Source organism: Panthera pardus, unplaced genomic scaffold (assembly GCF_024362965.1).
Source record: "Panthera pardus isolate Hobbes unplaced genomic scaffold, ASM2436296v1 HiC_scaffold_2, whole genome shotgun sequence".
NCBI lineage: Eukaryota > Metazoa > Chordata > Mammalia > Carnivora > Felidae > Panthera > Panthera pardus.
This window is the reverse complement of record NW_026526765.1, coordinates 62,597,247-62,621,381: the sequence shown is the minus strand read 5'-3', so window position 1 is coordinate 62,621,381 and position 24,135 is coordinate 62,597,247. Positions and strand designations below refer to the sequence as shown.

Here is a 24,135-nt window from a genome sequence, read left to right as displayed (position 1 = left end):
AAAGAAAATAGGAGATTCAGCATTAAGCAAGACTGGCTTTCAATTCCAGCTACACCAAATATTAGCGGAGTGATTGCAGGCAATGACCTTACACTGAGCCTGTTTTCGCTTTTGTAAAATGAAGATAATAATCTCTGCATCAAGACGTTAATGTATGAAAGTGCTCTGTGTAATAGCTGACACCTAGACGTTCAATAAATACTAGTTATTCCTTCGTTTTCTCTGTGAGACAGCCACAGAATGAATAAAAGCCAGTTACTTTATGAAGGAGTTTCTCATGTAACAGTGAGTCATTGTCGCCTCCACCTCCTCTCTGCCCCCAGCCCTCTGTGGTAGGCAGAATTCTAAGATATTCCCCCAAGATTCCCGTCCCCTAGTGTACACGCCTTGTCTAAACCCAGGATGGTAGGTACGATGGGACAGCCGCTCCCAAGATTAGACTGTGTTAAATGGTACTGCTGGCTTTAAGAGAAATTATCCTGAGTGGACCTGACCTAATCAGGCGAGTTTTAAAACGGATGGGACTCTCCCTGATGAAAGACATTTGAAGTGTGTGCCTCACTTATGAATTTATTGCCGATCATCTCTGAACACACCCTTTAATATGTGCTCTATAATAAGCAACTGAATTCCTCTCTCTCCTTTACAGTGAACAAGATGTTAAGCTTTCTCAGGAGAGGGGGCTAGAGGGGCATTGCAGGTGTGGGCTGGAAGTTGGAGTGGGTATGAGAATATTCCGTGGAGCCTGTACCGATTCAGGCCTGGAAAACAGTTGCTCTTTGATCTGATAGCATCAGCCTGGAAATAACCTGTCTGCTGTCCCCCTGACAAGGAAACCAGAGCCCTTGCATGGCCTACATGCTTTGAAGGTCTCCTGCTCACACGGATGCAGGGAATCCCACCCAGGCCATGAACTGCCCATTCTCCGGCCTGTACTCCAGAGGGTGGGTGGCCTACTGCTTGCTCACCAACTCCAGCCTGGCCAAACCAATGAACTTCTCTGCTGTCAGGTGGGCTGAGCCATACTTTCTTCAATGAGGTCTGATTCCCTTCCAAGTCTGTCCTTCCTTGGGTACTCTCCCTCAGCCCCATGCCACATATGGCACTATGAGTGAGAGGGACCAAAGTTACAGCAGAGAGTTGACACAGATCCGCAAGGACATCATATATGGGAATGATCAGATGTGGACTATAAATAAACTGTCTACTATGTTTCGAGAAAGAAGTTTGAATATGTGCAGGGAGAAATGAGGAAGGGAGGAAGGAAAAGCAAAACTTGTAAAAGCAGCAAAACAAACACCTACAGAAATGAAAAATAGAATACCTGAAAATAAAAAAGTCAGTTGGTGCAATTCTGGTCTGGTACAGCAGAGTAACTTGTATCATACTGATCCTATAGAAAGTGATTATAAACCCTGAATAAAATATGAAAAATAACTATTTGATGATACTAGAGAATGTCCAAACACAGGCAGAACCTGGAGGGGATTCAATCCTTGAAAGGAGGCCACAGTAGTACCTTTATACAGCATTTCTCCTGAGAACATTGTCTAGTCCATGTGTGGAGCAAATAAATAACTGAAGCTCAAGAAAAAGGCTGCGGTCTTACTGGCTTGGGGTATCGAAAGATGAAGTTCAGAGCTGCCAGGGCAGCTGGAAATTAAAGAAGGAAATCTCAAAAAGGAGGTGCCAAAAAGGGGAGCCCCGAAGTCTGTGTATAAATTTCCCTTAACCCCTTAGCAGATCCCTGAACCGTGTATGCTCCGGGAAAAGGGCTGTGGAAAACACCTGGAAGTCTGAAAGGATGTTGGGGAAATTTCAGCTGCTGCCTACCACAGGAGAGAGAGGGTTCGGAATCTGAAGTTAGAACACTCAGATTTTCCACTGAAATTCCAGAACCAGAAGGGCCACACTTTAATGGAGAATTCATTCTAATCTAAAGGCAAAACTGACATAGATCTGCCCCAACAAGGTATAAAACCAACCGTCCACAAGTTTAAAGTGATCAATTAATAATTTCACTGTTTTTTACAAGAAAATTTAACCTCTCTCAGAGAAACAAAGTAGAATCCAGAGTCTCTGTCATCTACAATATCCCGTATTTAGTAAAAAACAGTCATGCTAAAACATAAGAAATCTAATCAGCAGTCAAGAACAAAGGGATCAACAGAAGCTGATTCCAAAATGATACAGATGTTGTAGTTAAAAGACAATGACTTTACAGCAGTTATCATAAATGTGTTTAAGGACTTAAAAGAAAATTTGGCTATAAAGAATGAACAGATTGGGAATGTCAGAAAATAAAAAAAAAAAATCAAACAGTCAAACATAGGTACAACTGGAGTGTCAGAAGAAAAAGAACACAGTAGAAAAAAAATAGAAGAAATACAGGCAGAAATTTTCTCAAATTTGATGGAAAACATTAACTTAACTTAAAGATTCATATAGCTTAGCAAACTTCAATCAGAATAAATTCAAAGAAAACTACACCTACACACATCATATTCAATCTGCTGAAAACCAAAGATAAAGAGAAAATCGTGATAACATCCAAAGGAAAAAGAACTTATAAAGAGGAATAATTATTCAAATTATAGCTGAGTTCTCAGCAGAAATAATGGAGGTCAGAAGACAATAGAAAAGCATCTTTATTTTATTTTATTTTTTTTTAGAAAAGCATCTTTAAAGTCAGCTAAAAGAAAAGAAAAATCCTGTCAATTCAGAATTCTATATCTAGAAAAACTATCCTTCAAAAAATGAACATGAAATAAAGACATTTCCAGGTAAATGAAAGATTAGTAAACATGTATCAGCATACCTGTCCTACAACAAATACTACAGGAAATTCTTCAGACTAAAGGGATATCAGATAGAAACTCAAATCTACAGGGGCACCTGGGTGGCTCAGTCAGTCAACTGAGTGTCTGACTTTGCCTTGGGTCATGATCTTGCAGTTCGTGAGTTTGAGCCCCGCATCAGGTTCTGCACTGACAGTGAAGAGCCTGCTTGGGATTCTCTCTCTCTGCCCTTCCCCTACTCATGCTTCCTCTCTCAAAATAAACTTTTTTAAAAAAGAAACTCAAATCTACAAAAATAAGGAACTCTAAAAGGCAAAGGCAGTCAGAATGGATAAAAAATAAGACTGAGCTACATGCTGCCTGCAAAAAGGCACTTTCTGAATATAAAGACAGATATAATGCACAAGAAAGGTGGTATGATTATCAGTATCAGATAAAGTAAAAATCAAGTCAAGGAGTATCACCAAGGATAGAAAGGGATACCTTATAATGATAAAATGTCAATTTACTGAGAAGACATCATCATAAATGTGTATGCTCCTAATAACTGAGCTTCAAAACACGTAAGACAAAAGTAGAAAGAATTAAAAAGAGAAATAGAAAAATCTACCATAGCTGATGACTTTAACACCCTCTTTCAGGAATTAATAATAGTGACAAAAAAACTCAATAAAGCTATAGAAGATTTGAACTACCTTGACCTGATGTTTATAAAACACACCACACTTAACTTCAAAATATACACTTTTGAAGTGCACATGATATGATTATAATGATAAACTCTTATGCTGGGTCATAAAACAAACCCCAATTGCAAAAGATTTGGAATCTTACAAAGCATATCTTCTTCTTTTTTTTAATGTTTATTTTTGAGAGAGAGAGAGAGAGAGAGAGAGAGAGAGAGAGAGAGAGAAAATGAATGAGTGGGGGAGGGGCAGAGAGAGAGGCAGACAGAGTCTGAAGCAGGCTCCAGGCTCTGAGCTGTCAGCACAGAGCCAGATGTGGGGCTCAAACCCAGGAACAGAGAGATCATGACCTGAGCTGAAGTCAGGCACTCAACCCACTGAGACACCCAGGCACCCCCCAGAGTATATCTTCTGATAAGATATCTAGAAAAGTGCCAAATAGTTGGGATGAGCACTGGGTGTTGTATGGAAACCAATTTGACAATAAATTTCATATTAAAAAAAAAAGAAAGAAAGAAAGTGCCAAATATTTAAAAATTAATGAAAAATACAGTGTCACCAAAATTTGTAGGCTGTGGCTAAAGTAATGCTTAGAGGGAATTCTACTGAATTAACTGCACACGTTTTAAAAAGAACAAAGGTTTAAAATCATTTAAGTTTCCACTTAGTACTATCAACAACAGCCAAAGTATGGGAAGAGCCCAAATGTCCATCGACAGATGTATGGATAAAGAAGATGTGGTAGATACATACAATACAGTATTACTGGGCAACCAAAAAAAATGAAACCTTGCCATTTGCAACAACATGGATGGAACTAGGCAGCATTATGCTGAGCGAAATCAGTCAGTCAGAGAAAGACAAATATCATATGACTTCACTCATATGTGGAATTTAAGATACCAAACAGATGAACATAAAGGAAGAGAAGCAAAAATAATATAAAAACAGGGAGGGGGACAAAACATAAGAGACTCTTAAATACAGAGAACTGAGGGTTGCAGGTGGAGGGATGGACTAAATGAGGAAGGGGCATTAAGGAAGACACTTGTTGGGATGAACCACTGGAAATACCCCTGAAATCATTGTTGCACTATATGCTAACTAACTTGATGTAAATTAAAAAATAAAAAAGAAGTTAAAAAAAGAGCAAATTAAACCCAAATTCAGGAGAAGTAAGGAAATAAATAAAAGAAAACCTAAGTACATGGAAAAATACACCATGTTAAAGATTGGAAGACTTGGTACTATTAAAACGTCAGTTCTCTCCAAATTGATCTATAGATTAAACACAACACCAACTAAAATCAACAGGCTTTTTTTGGTAGAAACTGACTAGACTATTCTAAAATCTATATGGCTATTTTAGAATAGCCAAATAATCTTAAAGAAAAAACATTAAGGACTTCAACTTTTTGATTTTAATGTAAAACTAAATATTCAAGAGAATGTGGTATTGTGATAAGGCTAGACAAAGAGATCAACCAACAGATCATCTGGAAGTAGGTTCACACACATATGGGCAAGTCGTTTTGAACAAAGATGCCAAAGCAGTTTAAAGGAGAAAGGAAAATCTTTCCAACCAATGATGCAGCAACAACGGAGTACCTGTACTATGAAAACAAACCGGCAATAAAAATAAATAAATAAAAAATAAAAAGCCCGGGACACCTGGGTGGCTCAATCAGTTAAGCGTCCAACTTCGGCTCAGGTCACGATCTCACAGTTTGTGGATTCGAGCCCCATGTCAGGCTCTGTGCTAACAGCTCAGAGCCTGAAGCCTGCTTCAGATTCGGTGTCTCCTTCGCTCTCTGCCCCTCCCCCACTCATGCTCTGTCTCTCTGTGTCTGTCAAAAATAAATAAAACATTAAAAAAAAATTTTAAAAAAATCTGCATCTAAGGGCGCCTGGATGGCTCAGTCGGTTAAGCATTCCACTTCAGCTCAGGTCATGATCTCGGGATTTGGGAGTTGGAGCCCTAAGTCAGGCTCTGTGCTGACAGCTCGGAGCCTGGAGCCTGCTTCAGATTCTGTGTCTCCCTCTCTGTCTGCCCCTCCCCTGCTCATATTTTCTCTCTCTTTCTTTCAAAAATAAATAAATACTTACAATTTTTTAAAAACTCTATGTATCTATAAAGTCAAATACAACCTTCCCAAATCACACACCCTCCTAGGACCTGTTTCATCTGATCTCATCTTTGGAGATGACAGAGACAGACAGTCCACCTATAAAAAAAAGCTCCTGAAGGAGCTTCAAAAGCTAGAGGTGAAGACAGAGACTAACAGCCAGCTAACAGAAGGCCAAACAAAACACGTGCTTCCTCTGGCCAAAAATGGGACAATTTGAACATCAACAAAGATTAATTATACTGGATTGAAATACATCAAATATGTTTAAATGTATCAGATCACAATGATACCAACACAAAACAAAACTTATTGTTCATCCTCAGAAGATGCTAGGGAGCACAATTCATTATTTTGCAAATGGGTAAGTAAAGAGAAAACCAGACATATAACCTAGCTTTCCTTTATGAACAGTTTTTAGCTATCTGGATAATGAAACAGTTGAGTAAGTAAATATTTATGGATGTATTCTAGCTAATGAATAAATAGATTACAGAAACAGAATATTGCCAATGATTCCAACAACACAAAGAAAACTGAGGCGTTATGTACCCCCTGATGAAAGCATCAACACCATTTACGAAATAGACATCAAAAATTGAACCTGAATGTGATCTAGCCCCTAGATACGACCACCAACTTATAGGAAATACAGAAGAAAGAAGAATATGTTAAACAATACTACAGGTATGCAATTAACAAGGACCATTCTCTGGAGAACTATGGGACAAACAACCCAGTTTTTTCCTATTAAAACGTGCAAGAAAAAAGAAAGAGAAATGGAGAAGAAACTGACACAGACTTGACAGGCACATCTACCAGTTGCAATGCGTGGTCTTTACAAGCATCTTCATTCAAACAAAATGTAAAATAACTAATGAGACAACTAGGGAAATTTAAATATATGTGATGATATAAAGGAATTAACTTTTTCTGTGTGATAATAGTATTGTAGTTATTACATGAAAAAAGAATGATTATCCTTTAGACATATATATTGAAATACATGTATGTCTGGAATTTGCTTCAAAATAATCTGGGGAGGAGAGGGAAAGTGTGTGGGGATGAAACAAGATTGGCTGTGAGTGGATAATTTTTGAACGTGAGTAACAGGTGGGTAGACAAATGAAGATGCATTGTTCTATGCCCTTAATTTTTGTAAAGAGCATACAGTACGTTTTAAAAGTTCAAGACCATGTATATATGCATTATATATATATATATATTATATAAGGTATGTATATATAATATATATAAAGTATATATACAGTATATATATAAAGCATATATAAAGTATACATACAGTATGTATAAAGTATATATACATACAGTATATATATAAAGTATTTACATGTATATAAAGTATATATGTACATAAAGTTCAAGACTATATATATATATGTGTGTGTATATATATGTGTGTGTATATATATATGTGTGTATATATATATATATATACACACACACACACACATATATATACACACACACACACACACACACACACACACACACACACACAGCACATCCCAGAAACTGACCAGCTTGTGGCTACTTGGTTGGAAACCAAAGTGGAACACTTTGGGAGGTGATCACATCTTGTACTCAAACTGGCTGTAGAGCCAGGACCAAAGCAAGGCTATGCTCAGCTGTGGATGTGCACATCCCTGGACAGGCTGGGCAAAGCTCCTGTAGGCTGTGTAGGTCCTTGTGCAATGGGCAGTATTAGGCGGCTGGGGGAGTGAGTGAGGGCGACTCGTCTGAAGTCACAGAATAGGGGCTTGTGGGAATAAGCAGATGAAGGAACTACTTTGGTAAGTGACTGGGGTCTCTCTGGCTCTTTAGTTGTTTACGGTCTCCCCTCATTAAAGAGGGCAGGGGGATATGTCTGTCTTGTTTCTTCACTGCTATACATCCAGTGCTTGGCACACAGTAGGCTCTAAATAAACATGCTGAGGGGGCGCCTGGGTGGCTCAGTCAGTTAAGCATCCTACTTCAGCTCAGGTCATGATCTCATGGCTTGTGAGTTCGAGCCCCGCATCAGGCTGTGTGCCAACAGCTCAGAGCCTGCAGCCTGCTTCGGATTCTGTGTCTCCCTCTCTCTCTGCCCCTCCCCTCCTCACGCGCTGTTTCTCTCTCTCTCAAAAATAAACAAATATTGAAAATAATAATAATAAAAATAAAATAAAACTCACATAACCATACTACCACATAAACAGGCCACATACTATTCATCCTAAAAAAACCAAGGACTCCGGCCTTTTGGTCACTATTTCTTTTTGTGTATCACTCTGCGGGTGAGATGTACAATTAGTCAAGTGCTAAAGATATAGCATGTTTTCCAAGAAGCAATTGTATCTTCATAATACAGTACTGAATTTCTAATTTACCCTGAAGATGTTAAGTTTTGTGATTCTGGGGAAGCTACATGCATAATTCAACATTAAAAACTAACCTAAGACCAAGAGAAAGTATGGAACAGCAACTAACAGGATTGTATGCTTAAGGAACAAAAGTGACCTTGTGCCTCAAAGAGGGAACCAGATGTATAACATTCAGACATTCCTCTGGTCAACTGTTAACACAAACTGGTTGTACTGGCAGAGATCCTGATTTTTCAGAGCTCAAACAAGTCACGCCCCATGAATCTAACCTTAAACCATAAACAAACTGGAAAGAGAAAAAAAAGTGCCATAAACCGAAGGCAATGTAGAAGTCCATGAACGTATTTCAAAAATGTGACTTCGCTTAGGAAATCCAGTTTGGGTGTCTCTTATTTCAAGAGGTAGTTTCAAAAACATATACAGTGAAGTTGTCTTTAAATTTCAAATTTATTACAGAATCCTGTCCCTTTGTGGAATAAAGTATTTGGGATTTGAATTCAAGTTATTCACGCATGTTCCAGGCAGCTATTTTGCTAAAATAGGATATATGATCGGGTTTCAAAGAAACAAAAGAAAAAAACCAATTTCATAAAGTCTATATTATACAGCTCATTTCCCCATACAATGGCCTCCTTTCTGGACATTTCTAACATTTAATGTTAGAACACTGTGTGCTATGTTTAATACACTGATGACAGAACTAATCCACTGTCAACAGAGAAGTCACCCATATGTTTGGGACAAAGGAAAAAATCTAGACAGCAAGAGGTAAAGGCTCACAGATACTTCTCACCTGAGTCACTAAGACTCCAAAGATGTATAATTTCCAACCAAGTCCAGTTATTCATTTTACACTTGAAAATGAAAATAAGAGGCATGGAAATGATTGGAAAGGCTTCTTGTTTGTTTTAAAGAAAATATTATGAGAGGCGCCTGGGTGGCCCAGTCAGTTAAGCGCTCACCTTGGGCTCAGAGTTCGAGCCTGGCACTGGGCTCTCTATCAGCACAGAGCCCACTTCAGATCCCCTGCCCCTCACCTCTCTCTGCCCCTCCCCCACTCATGCTCGCTCGCTGTCTTAAAAATAAGCATAAAAAAAAAGAAAACATTATATGAAAATTAAGCAAGTTTCACACACGGAGGACCAGAAAGTTATAAAACATTTCTGCCCTATCTTCTTAATCCCCAGTCTTTCTTCTGTGCAGTAATTTTCTCATTTTTAAAACCCCACTACCAAGCTTGCGGCTCAAGTAGCAGAGATCTTCAAAGGAAGAAAAACAAAGGCCTTTTGACCACTCCTTGGCTCCTGGACTGAAAAACAGCTCCCTTGTTGAGATTGCGATAGGAGATTCAGTGGTATAGACTGAAACTCAATCACTCTTACAAAAATGAGAAATTCTGATGACATATGTACTTCTTCACTCTTTAAAGCTAAACACAGCTGGTATAAGAATTCTCCATTCTTTCATTCTGGAAACTGAGCTATATCACCTAAAAAAGCCTTTTACCTTTTTATTTTTTTTTTAATTTTATTTTTTTTAATTTTATTTTAGAGAGAGAGAGCACGAGCAGGGGAGAGGCAGAGGGAGAGAGGATCTTAAGCAGGTCCCACACTCAGTACAGAGCCTGATGTGGGGCTCAAGCTCATGATGGTGAGATCATGACCTGAGCCAAAATCAAGAGTCGAATGTTCAACCAACTGAGCTACCCAGGCACCCCAAAGCCATTTACCTTTTTAACTAGAAAAATACAGACTAAACAAGCCAACTGTTGAAAGCCTCATCACCTACGCCCTAAGGTTGAGGCAGTCAAACAATACCATCGTCAATTAGCAAATGAGCTTTAAACCTTCAAGTTGCACTCCAACAAGTGACTGAATGGCCACATAGCTACAATTCATGGTAATGACTTGTTGTCAGGAGCAAATTTTGATCTATGCCAACAACTAAAACTGGGTCATCCCCACAAACCTCTTTGAAAAACCTTAGTGCAAAAGCCCTAGGAAATAAATGCACAGATTCAGAGTCACAAAGAACCATGGCTTTTCATCACATGATCAGAACTGCTGTTTCCTCCCTCTTGTGGGCACTAAACAGTTCCACCAACACTGACACTTCCCATATAAAGAAGTCTCGGGAAGCTACAGAGATCTCTTTAAGAAAAGATAACCTTTGGTTCTAAACTCTAAAAAGAAGTCAGTAAGAGGATGAATTTTATGGTATGTGAGATAGCTCTCAATGAAAAAAAAAAAGAAACCATACGGCCTTTGAATAAATTTGAAATGGTCATTCTTTCCGCAAACTGATTAATAATCAGTTTTTTCTGGGGCTTGACTCATTCCGTACTTCAGGGAAGGGGAGAATGTAGACAAGCATTGGAAACCTCTTGACAATAGTTCAATTACAGGTCTGCCATTGCTGACACTCATGAGGATTAAGAATCCTCGTTAGCGGGGCGCCTGGGTGGCTCAGTCGGTTAAGCGTCCAATTTTGGCTCAGGTCACGATCTCATGGTTTGGGAGTTCGAGCCCCACATCGGGCTCTGTGCTGACATCTCGGAGCCTGCAGCCTGCTTCGGATTCTGTGTCTCCTCTCTCTGCCCCTCCCCAACTTGTGCTCTGTCTCTCTATGTCTCTCAAAAAATAAACATTAACAAAAAAAAAAAAAAAAAAAAAAAAAAAGAATCCTCGTTGGTATTCCAAAAATATATGTTGAGGAATTAACTTACATATCTTAAAATAGCCTTCAAACAATAATTTATACAAACTATGTTACCTCTTCGACTAGGTGTTATTACCATACTTTGATACAGTATGTTAAAAAAATTATCTTGATTGCAATTCTAGCTCAACTCCTGTTCATCAAATAAACAAGTCATAATAAAGAATGGCTACTGGCTTCAGAGTGAGATATTTAAACAAAATGAGTACGCCTAAACTCCTCACAACAGTAAAGTACAAAGTAGTACAAGGGCAATTTCTGGCTAATTATAAGATTTCAATTTGTGCCAAATAATTTACACTTGTATTGCCAGGAGAACAAAGCATCTGTACAGTTTTTATGTAAATGTACTGAGCGGCAGCAAAGTGTGTTCTTTTCCATCTTAGGATACTATTTCTAGATGTTACATAAGGGAACAGCTCCAATGACATAAAACTGTAAAAGTTTCACAACAATCATGTTCCACAAATTTCTTTTTCTCTCTTTTTTTTAATGTTTATTTATTTTTGAAGGAGAGAGAGACAGAGTGTGAGCAGGGGAGGGGCAGAGAAGGAGGAAGATACAGAATCCGAAGCAGGCTCCAGACTCTGAGCCTGCTGTCAGGACAGACACAACAAGGGGCTGGAACCCGCGAACTGTGAAATCATGACCTGAGCCTAAGTGGGACGCTTAACTGACTGAGCCACCCAGGTGCCCCCACGAATTTATTTTTCAATCACACACGTTATAAATACCAAGAATAACTTCCTGTTACCTTGGGAAAAAAGCTACTCACAAGAGAAACGTACTTACAAGAGATAGCAGCAAACTGAACAGGTTACCAGCATGGTGATGATAACTCTAAAAACAAAACAAAACAAAACATCATTAGATAACCAGCAAACTAAGCAGACACTGCAGGATGGTTTAAGCCTCCATCCCAAGTTATCAAACTGGCAAGGACTGTGCACAAGAAAAGTGATCTAAATCTGTTCAAACATCAATAGACTGTACTCGGTAGGGGTTTAAGTAATTAACATTTTTATTTAAAGGGATATGTATCGAGGCCAGAGTTTAGATGGCTAATCCCAAACCCATCTAAACTGAACACAAAAGGCTGCAGTGACAATTAGTTTTGACATCCAAGAAACTTCATTTTTGGTAGTTTTCAATGAAATGACCCTATACTTGTATTTTACTTTACAGGTTTTTTTAAAAACATATTCATTTACTATTTATTGTGACAGAGAGAGAGAACTCGGTGAGTAGGGAAGAGAGAGTCGGAGACAGACAGAGACAGAGAATCCCAAGCAGGCTATGTGCTGTCAGCGCAGAGCCCAATGTGGGCCTTGATCTCACCAACCATGAGATCATGCCCTGGACAGAAATCAAGAGTCAGATATTTAACTATTTGAGCCATCCAGCCACCCCGACACTATACTTTTAAAAATATGACTTTCTAGGGGCGCCCGGGTGGCTCAGTCAGTTAAATGTCCAGCTTCAGTTCAGGTCATGATCTCCCACTTCGTGAGTTTGAGCCCCACATCAAGGTGTGTGCTGACAGCTTGGAGTCTGGAGCCTGATTCAGATTCTGGGTCTCCCTCTCTCTCTGCCCCTCCCCCACTCACACTCTTGTCTTTCTCTCCCTTCCTCAAAATAAACAAACATTAAAAAGAGGGCGCCTGGGTGGCTCAGTCGGTTAAGCCTCCGACTTCGGCTCAGGTCATGATCTCGCGGTCCATGGGTTCAAGCCCTGCGTCGGGCTCCGGGGTGACAGCTCAGAGCCTGGAGCCTGTTTCGGATTCTGTGTCTCCCTCTCTCTCTGACCCTCCCCTGTTCATGCTCTGTCTCTCTCTGTCTCAAAAATAAATAAATGTTAAAAAAAAAAAAAAGCATTAAAAAAAATTATATGACTTTCTAGGGGGCACCTGGCTGGCTCAGTCGAAAGAACATGGGACTCTTAATCTCAGGGTTGTGAGTTCAAGCCCCACGTTGGGGGCAGAGATTACTAAAAATAAGTAAACTTTAAAAATATCAGAACTGCATGGGTTCACAATGAAAAAGAGAGGATTCTTCAAAAAAAATTTTTTAATAAATAAGTAAATAAGTAAACAAACTTTCTAATGTTGACCTCTCCCCATCTCCAGTCCCGTCTGAAAATAGTTAAATCTGGATCTCTGATCAGCTGAATCTCAACATTTAAACAACTGAACTCATGATATCCTCTTCCCAATTCCCTACTCCCCAGAAGCAGCTCTGTCATTTCCACCCATCCCACCCACTCCACAAATCTGTCATCTTTCTACTCACACCTCCCCTTCACCCTCCATCACCAAATGCTAGAAGATTCAAAACTTTCTTCCTTCCCTTTCATCCTATCACAATCACCTCAGAGTCTTCTTTCTAAAATACTCTTTTTTTTTAATTCTTTTGATGTTTATTCATTTTTGAGAGACAGAGGGAGACAGAGCATGAGCGGGGGAGGGGCAGAGAGAGAGGGAGACGCAGAATCTGAAATAGGCTCCAGGCTCTGAGCTGTCAGCTCAGAGCCCGATGCGGGGCTCGAACTCATGGACTGTGAGATCCTGACCCGAGCCGAAGTCAGATGCTCAAATGACTGAGCCACCCAGGTGCCCCTAAAATATTCTTTTCATTACATCACTCTACAGCTGACCATCTTTCAATACTCTCCATCATCCATAGGGAGTAATTTCCAAAAAGGGGGTCTCCACACCCCACAGAATAAGCAAGACTATCTTCTAGGATGCAAGAAGCAAATATCAGAATTCCCATTTATCTTATTTTTAACTCATCCTTTAGAAGTTTTGTGTGTGCATGTGCACTTTCTGTGGTTAATATTGGCACATCCGTTCATTCATTCAGCAGATTTTCAATGAGAATCCAGTATGTACCAGGCTTTGGGGAAAGAGGAGTAAACAAAATGGATGACAACCCCCATTCTGGTAAAGTTTACATAATAGTGGGGGAGAAAGACAACAAACAAGGTAAACAATAAACAAGAACTATTTTTTTTCATGTTTATTTTTGAGAGAGACAGCATGAGCAGGGGAGGGGAAGACAGAGAGAGAGAGACAGACAGAATCTGAAGCAGGCTCCAAGTTGTCAGCACAGAGCGGGGCTCGAACCCATGACCTGAGCCGAAGTCAGACACATCAAGAACTATTTATTTATGTACCATTAGTATGCCAGATGGTCAGTAAGTGCTAATGGAGAAAACTAAAGCAAGAAAGGAGAATAAGGGTATACAGGGGTTGGAGGCTGTGGTTGCAATTTTTTAATTTTTTTAAATGTTTGTTTATTTATTTCTGAAGAAGGGAGAGAGCAAGCGTGAGTGGGGGAGGGGCAGAGAGCAAGGGAGACACAGAATCCAAAGCAGGTTCCAAGCTCTGAGCTGTCAGCACAGAGGGGCTCGGACTCATGAGCCATGAGATCATGACCTGAGCTGAAATAGGATGCTTGATGACTGAGCCACCCAGGCACCCACTATGGCTGCAATTTTAAAGAGGGTAGGACCCGGCAAGTCAGTCCTGAAGGAGGTGAGGGAATGTTCCAGACAGGGGCAATAGCGAATGCAGAGGCTCTAGGGTACCTGGAGTTAAAACAGGACAGAGGCCCGAGGGGCTGAGCAGAGCCACGGGAGCCTAGTAGGAAGTGAAGTCAAGGGAGGGGAGAATATAGACAAGAATTGGAAACACCTTCAAAATAGATCAACTGTAGTTCTGCAATTTCTGACACTCAGGAGGATAAAGAGCAGTGTTTTGGTAGCTTCTAAAGGAAAAGGAAAGCTATTTGGAGGGATCCAAGAACAGGACTGACAAAATCTGATTCCGATTCTAAGAGAATCTCTCCAGAGTGGAAACAACCTGGGGGTAAAGAGGCAGAGGGAAAAAGCTGAGAAACCAGTTGGGGAGGGAACTGCAATAATCCCATGGACCAGGCTGGTAGCACAGGTAGGGAGGACTGGTCAGACTCCGGATATATTTTGAAGGCACATTCTTCAAAGTAACTGATACATTATGCTTCTAATACATAAATAAGTATGCATGAGAGTTTGTGCTACAAAACTTTGCCAACTGCAGAATAAAAATGCTTGAAGGGGTGCCTGGGTGGGGCGGGGGGCTCAGTCAGTTAAACATCCGACTCTTGGTTTCAGCTCAGGTCATGATCTCGCTGTTCCTGAGATCAAGCCCCACATCAGTCTCCTTGCTGACAGCGAGGAACCAGCCTGGGATTCTCTCTCCCTCTCTGCGTGTCCCTCCCCTGCTCGCACTCAAGTACGCTCTCTCTCAAAATAAACACAAAAACTTAAAAATGTGTGAAGATCTACACCATCAAGTCCGGCTCCTCACCTGTCACCAGTTCCCTCCACTCATCCTCACCACTCTCCACTTTCAAACAGCAACCTTTCATTCCCAAACGCAGGGGGCCTCACTGTCCCCCAAAACACGTCAGGTTTACTATTCTCCATGCCAAGCTTTTGCTCATTTTCTTCCATCCCTCTGCCTCAACCTGGAACCCCTGTATCTTCTGTCTTCCCCAAAGACCATTTCAGAGAGCTGAAAACAGCTGAGTCTCTTCTGTGTTACCTGCTTAATAGTTTCATAGCAAAAGCCCCCCCCCCCCCCCCCCCCCCCCCCCCCCCCGCCTTCAGGGGTGCCTGGCTGGCTCAGTCAGAAGAACGTGGTGGAACTCTTGATCTCGAGGTCATGAATTCGAGCTCCATGCTGGGGGTAGAGATTACATACATACATGCATACATAAAATATCGTCTCCAAATATGCCACTTAGTTGTTGCATGCTGAAGTGTTTAGGGGTAAAGCATCATGATGAATGCAATTTACTTTCAAACAGTTCAGCAAAATTATATATGTGTGTATATACACACACATACACATATTCACAGATATAAAGCAAATTTGAATGTTACCAATTATATCTAAGTGGTGGTATCCAGCAGTCTCTCTATTCTTTTATGTTTGAAAATGTTCTGTATGTTTGAAAAAATTGGAGCTGACTGAAGTCCTTATGATCTAGCTCCACCCCCCGCCCCCACACCTACTGCTAAAGGAGCCACTGTGAAAAACCGAAGCTTTTAGAGCATCTGTGGATTCCTGAAGAGAGTGAAATCATAAAAAACATGAATGGTCAGGAAAGCTGATTCCAAACACAAACTTGGTTTCACCTGGCCCTTTTTCAGTGTAGAAAAGAATGAGAACAAGGGGTTTGATTTGGGTTTTACAGAGATTTTTCTGCATTCTGATGTGCTTGGGACTTACAGGGGGAAAGGATTTAACATCAAAGTCTCTCTTCTTCCCTTGTCACACAGCCACCTTTACTTATCTCCTTAACAAAGATATTTTTAAATCCTTCAAATCTGAAATGCTCTCCTGATTAAAAATTCACCTAGTCCTTGAAGCAATCAAACTTCACTGCACTAAAAAAACAAAACAAAACAAAACAAAACCCATTTGCAGCCTTTCAGGAGACAAAGGGGAACTACTACTAATTCAGTACTAATATTTTCATCTTAGAATAAGGAAATGGGAACATTGAAAAGTTAACTAAGTTGTCCAAGGTCACAGGGATCATCCAGCTAGGAGCAGTGTTTCTCAAAGTGTAATTACAGTAACTCCTAAGAGACACTTTGTGTTCTAAGAACTGCTCAATCCTGCCAAGAGCAGGAAACACAAGGATTGGGGTAGAGGCTGTGAATTAGGCCCAGATAACATATCACTAGCAGGTCAAACCTGAATCATGACACTACGGCTGGAAACTGAGTAGTTCAATGTACCACAAGAAGCATTTCATTACCCTGGATAAGAGCAGCGGCATGAAGTCCCAAGGTTGGGCATGGGGAGTCCCAAATGGGGGTCTTTGAGAAAGGAGTGGTCGTTGTTACCAGCACATTAGTAAATGCTTTTTTGAGTATTTAGGCTGGAGAGGCAGACAGTAGAGTAATGAAATAACTGAAGAAAGAAACACAACAAAGAAGTACTTTGTTGTTCCTTAACTCTAGTAGAAGAAAAAAGTCTAAGAAATTAAATTTGGTTAATACCAATTGTTTTAATAACCCAAGAACTGACACGCTGCATCATTTATTATAGGCTAGAGAGATGACCCTCTATAACTGATGTTATGGGGGGGAAGGGGGAAGGGGAAACCCAATACCACCAAATGGTAGAAATTCATCTACCATTTTAACTCTTTAAACAAATTGACTGACTTTCAAGGTAGATATAAGTACCAAATATAAGTACCCAGACAGCAAATGGGGTTTGGGTCACAAAATATTAAGGAATAATGGCATTTTCTTTCCTTTAATAAAGGCAATAGACTTATCCATTCATTCAATGGATAGTTACTGAATGCCTCCTATGCATGCAAAGCACTGTAAAGCCACCGATTTGTTTCAAAGAATAAAGCAAGAGATGGTGTTTCTGACAAGCTCTGTCTTCAGCCTAAGTTTCATTCCACGTGATTTTGTGCTGAGAAAAAATGACTAAGAGGCAAAAGAGGAACCAGAAAGAGGGTGTTCCAAAGCTCCTATGAAGATAAGGCTCTATCTCATGCTTATAAAATAGATTACAAAGCTCTAATTAACAAAGAAGACTAGGAGAAAAGTCTTAGTCCATCATTCTAAGAACTTGGTACATTCAAAATACAAGCGCAGGAGCGCTCTCCAAAAGGTATGACGCAGGGGTTTCTAAACAATACCTCCTGCTCTTCGGTAATTAATCTCGCTTTAGATCAGGCCCCAACTACCTGGCGCCCACTAGATGCAAGGCCTGGGCTCAACGTTGCTGCACAAGCTTGTCCTGTGCAACTGCGACAACATGTGAGGCACAAAGGGCATTTCTGTCTTATTTGATCCTTTCCTTTAAAGTTTAGGCAAACGAGGCCTCATTTGAGTGGAGGGCAGGGCTAAAGGGGCGAAGAGTCGTCTAGAGACAAACCCCAACTTCTCCTTGAGTCGATATAAACCTATTTCCGATGCGCCCTCCCCAGACAGGCCCGTGATGAGAACAAATTTCCCCAAAACCTCTTGCCAAGGAGGGTCCGTCGGAAGTCACCCTCCTCACCCTCGGCCCGGCGAACACGGAAGCTGCTGCGATAAGACGTCGGGGGGCTGCAGGAGATAGGGGTCTGACTCTGGAGTCCAGGGCCGCCCCAAGGTCTCTGACCGGTGCAGGTCGCCCCCTCCCCCGCCCTGCCTGGCCGGTCCTCGCCGCACGTCCCTCCCAAGGCGGGCCTGGCGCACTTACCCCCGGTTGGGACCTTTAGGGATGAACCAGGGTACCAAGAAGCCGACGAAGCCCCAGAACACGCTCATCACGATGAGAGGCACCGTGAGGCCGTTATACGCCATGGTTGTCGCGGAACCTGCCAACCCCTGCCCAGCCGCCTCACTTTGGTCCCACCCGGAAGTGTCAACACCCGGCCGCGTGACCAGCGCGCACACAGACCCGCCTCCCGCGCCCCCACGTGACCCGCGCGCCGGACTCCGCCCCTCCCTAAATCCAGTGTATTTTTATCGTGGACCACCGTTTCCCTGCACTAGCCACGTTTTCTTACCTCGAATTACCTCCTGATTTCTTTCTTCACTTAGCAGAATAGATTCTTGGATTAAATAGGAAGTTGGACCAATAATCTTTAACATCTGTACCAACTCTTCAAACACGATTCCAAGCTTTTGATCTGACCAGTAATATGGGAAACTAGGTCATCGTTGTGTATATACTGCTCCCGGAAAACTTGCTAGTTAGAAACTCTGTTGTCCTTAAGTTCCAGTCCAAGCACTGCCTTCTCCAAGATCTATTTCATTCTATTAGTGTTTCTTTTGTGGCCGTGTATCTTAACCAACACTCTATTAGAGGGCAAACTCCTTCTTGAGGATAGGCACTGTTTAACTGATGGTTGCTCCTCAGGAGTACTTATATGTAGAATGTGCTCAATAAACACTTTGTATAACTGAACTGAGTAGTTTAAGGGTGACGTCAGCCATAACTAAATTAGAGAAAAAAGTTTACTGCTTTCTTCTGATTTTTTTCTTAATTTATTTTTAATCATGGTAAAATATAATACAATTCACCCTCCTAACCATGGAGGGTAAAGCCCAGTAGCATTAAGTATATTCACATTGCTGTGTGCCCAACCTCCAGAACTTTTTCATACCCATTTAACAACTCCCCATTCTCCCTTCCCCCAGTCATTGGCAACCATTCTACCTTGTTTCTGTAAATTTGACTACTCTAGATACCTGATATAAGTGGAATCATACAGTATTTTTCTTTTTGTGACGGTCTTGATTCACTTAGCACAGTGTCCTCAAGCTTAAGCCATGCTGTAGCATGTATCGGAATTTCCTTCCTTTTTAAGGATAACATTCTACTGTGTGTATTTGCCACATTTTGTTTCTCCATTCATTTGAAGATGGACATGTGAGTTGCTTCCACTTTTTAGCTATTGTAGATTTTTTCCTGTTCCTTAAATAAAGGCAAATATTTTCTAAGTTGATCCCACTAAGTCTGATCTTTTTTTTTTTTTTTAAATGTTTATTTCTTTTTGAGAGAGACAGAGACAGAACTTGAGTGGGTCAGGGGCAGAGAGAGAGGGAGACACAGAATCCAGAGCAGGCTCCAGGCTCCGCAAGCTGTCAGCACAGAGCCTGACGCCAGGCTCCAACTCAGGAGCCGTGAGATCATGACCTGGCCGAAGTTGGACACTCAACCGACTGAGCCACCCAGGCGCCCCAACATTAAGTCCAGTCTTTGCCTCACCCTCTTGGCAACTTCTTTAAAAAGCAGGTGTTGGGAAGCACAGGGATGTGGCTCTTCAGACACCAGTTTTGTCTAAATCTGTTTCACGCTCTGTGAAATGAGAAAATTCCTTAATCTTGGTATTACAGTTGTGGGCTAGCATTGGCCAATAGCTCCCTCTATCAGTCAATCTGTCAAACACATTTTATCACCCACTTTAGATAAAAAGTGGTATCGAAGGCCAGGAACTAAGATTCAGTGACCCACCAAATGAAGAAATACTCTCTGCCTTCAAGGCACTTAAAAGTCTACTTCTGGAAATAAGTCAGTATAGTTCATGGACCCCAGGGAAGTCCCTGAGACTCTCCCAGGAGACGTGCAAGGGCCTCTCTATTCTCCAATCTGTGTGAAGCTCAATTTTCTTCCTGTGCTTTACCCAAAACATGTTGCAACACATTGAATGCAGAAGCATTGTTAAGAATCCATTTGTCTTGCACTGAGCCAGACATTAAGGAATTTTGCAAAAATGCAACACAATGTCACTCTTCCCACGTTTTCAGATTTTGCTTTGGAAAAGATTTTCCATAAAAATGTTATTTAAGATTTTATGTTTATTATTGTTATTTTAAAATGAATCTAAAATATGTTAAATTTCTGTTCTAATTTATAATGTAGTAAATAATATGACATAACTCATATATAAGTAAGATTTGGGGTCCACAATAATTTTTTTTTTTTTTTCAGATGGGGGTGGATGGGAGAGAGAGAGGGAGACAGAGGATCCAAAGCAGGCTCTGCACTGACAGCAAAGAGTCCAATGCCGGGCGTGAACTCACAAATCTTGAGATTGTGATCTGAGCCAAAGTCAGATGCTTAACTGACTGAGCCACCCAGATGCCCCCCACAATAATTTTTAGATGTGTAACAGGTATTTAAATGCATAAACAGGCTAAGTGTCCAACTCTTGATTTCAGCTCAGGTCATGATCTCATGGTTCACGAGATCAAGCCCCACATCAGACATCAAGGAGCCTGCTTGGGATTCTCTCTCCCTCTCTTTTTTCTGCCCCTCACCCCCCTCGTGCTCCCTCCCCATCCCTCAAAATAAATAATTTTTTTTTAATGTGTAAGCAGGTATATTGAGACCAAAAAGTCTGAGATCAACTGCTAAAGGAAAAACCTCCAAGACAATCCCAAAAGGATAAAGTAAACAAGAGCTGACTAAAACGCTCTAGTGCAACCCCGAGGATCCCTTTTCCTAAACTCGACCCTGTAAATAAAAACAGGCACGCAGAGTCACAAAGCCATGCAGTCATAAAGTTCCTTTCCTGATCTGGAAGCTTGGAGGTTACTGGAGGAGCTGAAAGCCCCAACATGCTTCACAGTTCATTTGCTCAGCACATATGCGTGGGCAGCCACCACTGATGACAGGTTTCTTGAGTGGCAGCCATATGCCACTGAACTAGGTGCTTTGAATTACCTGTCATTCAATAGTCATAGCACCTTATGGACCTTATTAAACCCATTTTACATATTAGCAAAGAGAGGCTTAGATCTGTAACGTGCCCAAAGTCTGTTTTAAGTGACAGAACTGGGATCTGAATAGAAGTCTTTATAGCTTCTGTTCATCCCACTAAGCCATACTGCTTCTCCAATTTCAGACAGTAAGTCAACCCAAAAACCCTGAATTCTACACAGCTTAACAAGACAGAGACATCTAATTCCTAAGTGAGAACTGTGAAAACCCTATTTTAGAATTAGTGGCTCTCCAGCTAGGGGTAGGCGAGGATGTGGTTGACTTAGTTATTTCTTTTTAGAGTTTTATTTTAAATGTTTTTTATTTATTTTTGAGAGAGAGAACATGAGGGGAAGGGCCAGAGAAGGAGAGGGGGACAGAGGATCTGAAGCAGGCTTTGCATGGACAGCAGCAAGCCGGATGTGGGGCTTGAACTCAAGAATCATGAGATCATGACCTGAGCCGAAGTTGGACACTCAACTGACTGAGCCATCCAGGTGCCCCCCAAAATTTTAAGGAATCTCTACACCCATCGTGGGAATCAAACTCAAACCCTGAGATCAAGTCAAAAGCTCCACTGACCAAGCCAACCAGGTGCACTTAGTTATTTCTGAAGACCAAAGAATATATGTTTATGAATGATCATTTATTTTTGAGAGAGAGAAAAAGAAAGCGTGTGAGCAGGGAAGGGGCAGAGAGAGAGGGAGACAGAGGATCTGAAGCGGGTTCCGAGCTGATAGCAGAGAGCCAGATGCAGGGCTGTAAGTCACAAACCATGAAATCATGACCTGAGCCAAAGTCGGATGCTTAAAGGAGCCACCCAGGTGCCTCAGCCAAATATCTTACTTAATATTTGTGCATGTTTATATTGTAATTATGTGTTCAAACAGTAAATCAACCTTATAGTATAGAGCTATTTACATTTGGATGATCTGTCTTTCTCAAGAAGACCTCTTCATAGATCAGACTTCTTTTTTTTTAATGTTTCCTTTTGAGAGAGAGAGAGAGAGGCAGGGCTTGAGCGGGGGAAGGGCAGAAAGAGAGGAGACACAGAATCCAAAGCAGGTTCCAGGCTCGGAGGTGTCAGCACAGAGCCCAACGCAAGGCTCAAACTCACGAGTCGTGGGATCATGACCTGAGCTGAAGTCGGATGCCTAAACGACTGAACCATCCAGATGCCCCACAGACTTTTAATAAGCGCCCAATCATATATGCACAAAATATTTCTGGAAAAATACAAAAGAAACTGGAAACAGTGACTGCTTCTGGAGAGAACTGAGTAACCGAGAACCAAGGTGACAAGGAAACTTAACTTTTTCACTGCATGCCTTGTGTTATCATCTAATGTTACACCATATGTAAGAATTACTTCTTAAAAAAAAAACCTAATATAACAGAACAATGAAAAAAGACACACGCTGTCAGATGGGAACTGCTCAGTCTGTAGTATCAACAGAGGACGGTAGAGTCTCGGTGAGTAGAATTGTCTGGTTCCCAGAATTTTCAATTCCTTGCCTGCCCAACTCACACTAAGAGCTCTGTAGCTGAACATGCCAGAATGCAGTATGAAAACAGACATTCGGAAGCAGTTATCTGAAGTTTAAAAGTTTGGAGGCTTCCACTGGGGCACCTGGGGGGACCAATCAGTTAAGCATCCACTTCAGCTCAGGTCATCTCACGGTTCGTGAGTTCAAACCCCACATCAGGCTCTGTGTAGACAGTTCAGAGCCTAGAGCCTGCTCATATCCTGTGTCTCCCTTTCTCTCTGCCCCTTCCCAGCTTGTACTTTTGCCTCTCTTTCTCTCAAAAATAAATAAAACATTTAACAAAAAAAGTTTGGAGGCTTCCCAAAATAGCACAGGGGACTCACTCAAGTGAATGGACATCTGCATAATGAGGTCGGTAGGAAACTGCTTAATTCAAAGTCATTCCAGGAAACACGCTAAAATCCTTGGGCCTGAACCTTGATAGGCAGGCCCACCCATGTGGCATTCTCCAGTCCCCATTTCCTGCAGCAGCCAAAACACATTACTGCCCGTACATCTCCCCTCCATTCAAGAACCAGCATTTGGAGCACCTGGCTGGCTCAGTTGGTAGAGCATGTGACTGTCAACTTCAGGATGGTTAAGTTTGAGCCCCACGTTGGTTATAGAAATTACTTAAAAATAAAATCTTAAAAACAAAACAACCAAACCAACCAGCATTTATCTGAGCTCCCCTGAGAAAACGTTTTCCCTCAGCTCCTACAAACAAACCTACTGCCCATCTCCTTTAAAAGAAAAGCTAGGGGCGCCTGGGTGGCGCAGTCGGTTAGCATCCGACTTCAGCCAGGTCACGATCTCGCGGTCCGTGAGTTCGAGCCCCGCGTCAGGCTCTGGGCTGATGGCTCGGAGCCTGGAGCCTGTTTCCGATTCTGTGTCTCCCTCTCTCTCTGCCCCTCCCCCGTTCATGCTCTGTCTCTCTCTGTCCCAAAAATAAATAAAAAACGTTGAAAAAAAAAATTTAAAAGAAAAGCTAAAGTTTGCTGAGCTCTCTGTGCTCTACACGTGGTATCTCGGGTATTAAGCCTGACAACTCAATGAAGTGGGCACTTTTTATTTCCATCTTGTAAATGACAACACTGAGGCCCAGAGGTTGAGCAATTTGCCCAAGGGTGCACAGCTGGGAACAGACAGCACTGGGATTAGAACTCACATGTGATGCTGAGCTCCTGCTCTTCACCATGCACTATTACTCACATGGCTCAATACAAGCATTCTGGCATGATCTGGTTGCCCGTGGGGGGCTGGTGGTGGGAATGACCGCTCTCAAAGCTCTGGTCCATCATTTGTAGTGAACAGGTTGCTGAAAACAAGCAAAGACCGACTCCTAGGAAACATCATCACTTAAGTTTATTGATGAGAATTAAGGCTGGAGCCTAGGGCCCAGACCAGGTATCAGAATATGTCGTCCGTGCTATAATCTAGTATGGAATCTTACTTTTTTATTTTATTTTATTTTTTTTTAATTTTTTTTTTAACGTTTATTTATTTTTGAGACAGAGAGAGACAGAGCATGAATGGGGGAGGGTCAGAGAGAGAGGGAGACACAGAATCAGAAACAGGCTCCAGGCTCTGAGCGGTCAGCAGAGCCCGACGCGGGGCTCGAACTCA

General features: G+C 41.5%; 1 protein-coding gene across 2 annotated transcripts in view; it reads right to left on the bottom strand.

Annotated features, from left to right (window-relative positions):
- ATP6V0E1 (ATPase H+ transporting V0 subunit e1) overlaps positions 1-18,158 on the bottom strand; it is a 31,659-nt gene extending 13,501 nt beyond the window's left edge. Inside the window, exons 1-2 of one of the 2 annotated variants that reach the window (XM_053907100.1) lie at positions 17,975-18,158; positions 11,505-11,552 (exon numbers count right to left, since the gene is read on the bottom strand). In XM_053907100.1, coding sequence (XP_053763075.1) covers positions 11,505-11,552; positions 17,975-18,078 — 152 coding nt within the window. In that variant the 5' untranslated portion in view covers positions 18,079-18,158. The remainder of the gene's footprint in view (positions 1-11,504; positions 11,553-17,974) is intronic. The other variant, XM_019450333.2, reaches the window with a different exon arrangement.
- Positions 18,159-24,135: the final 5,977 nt, after the last annotated feature.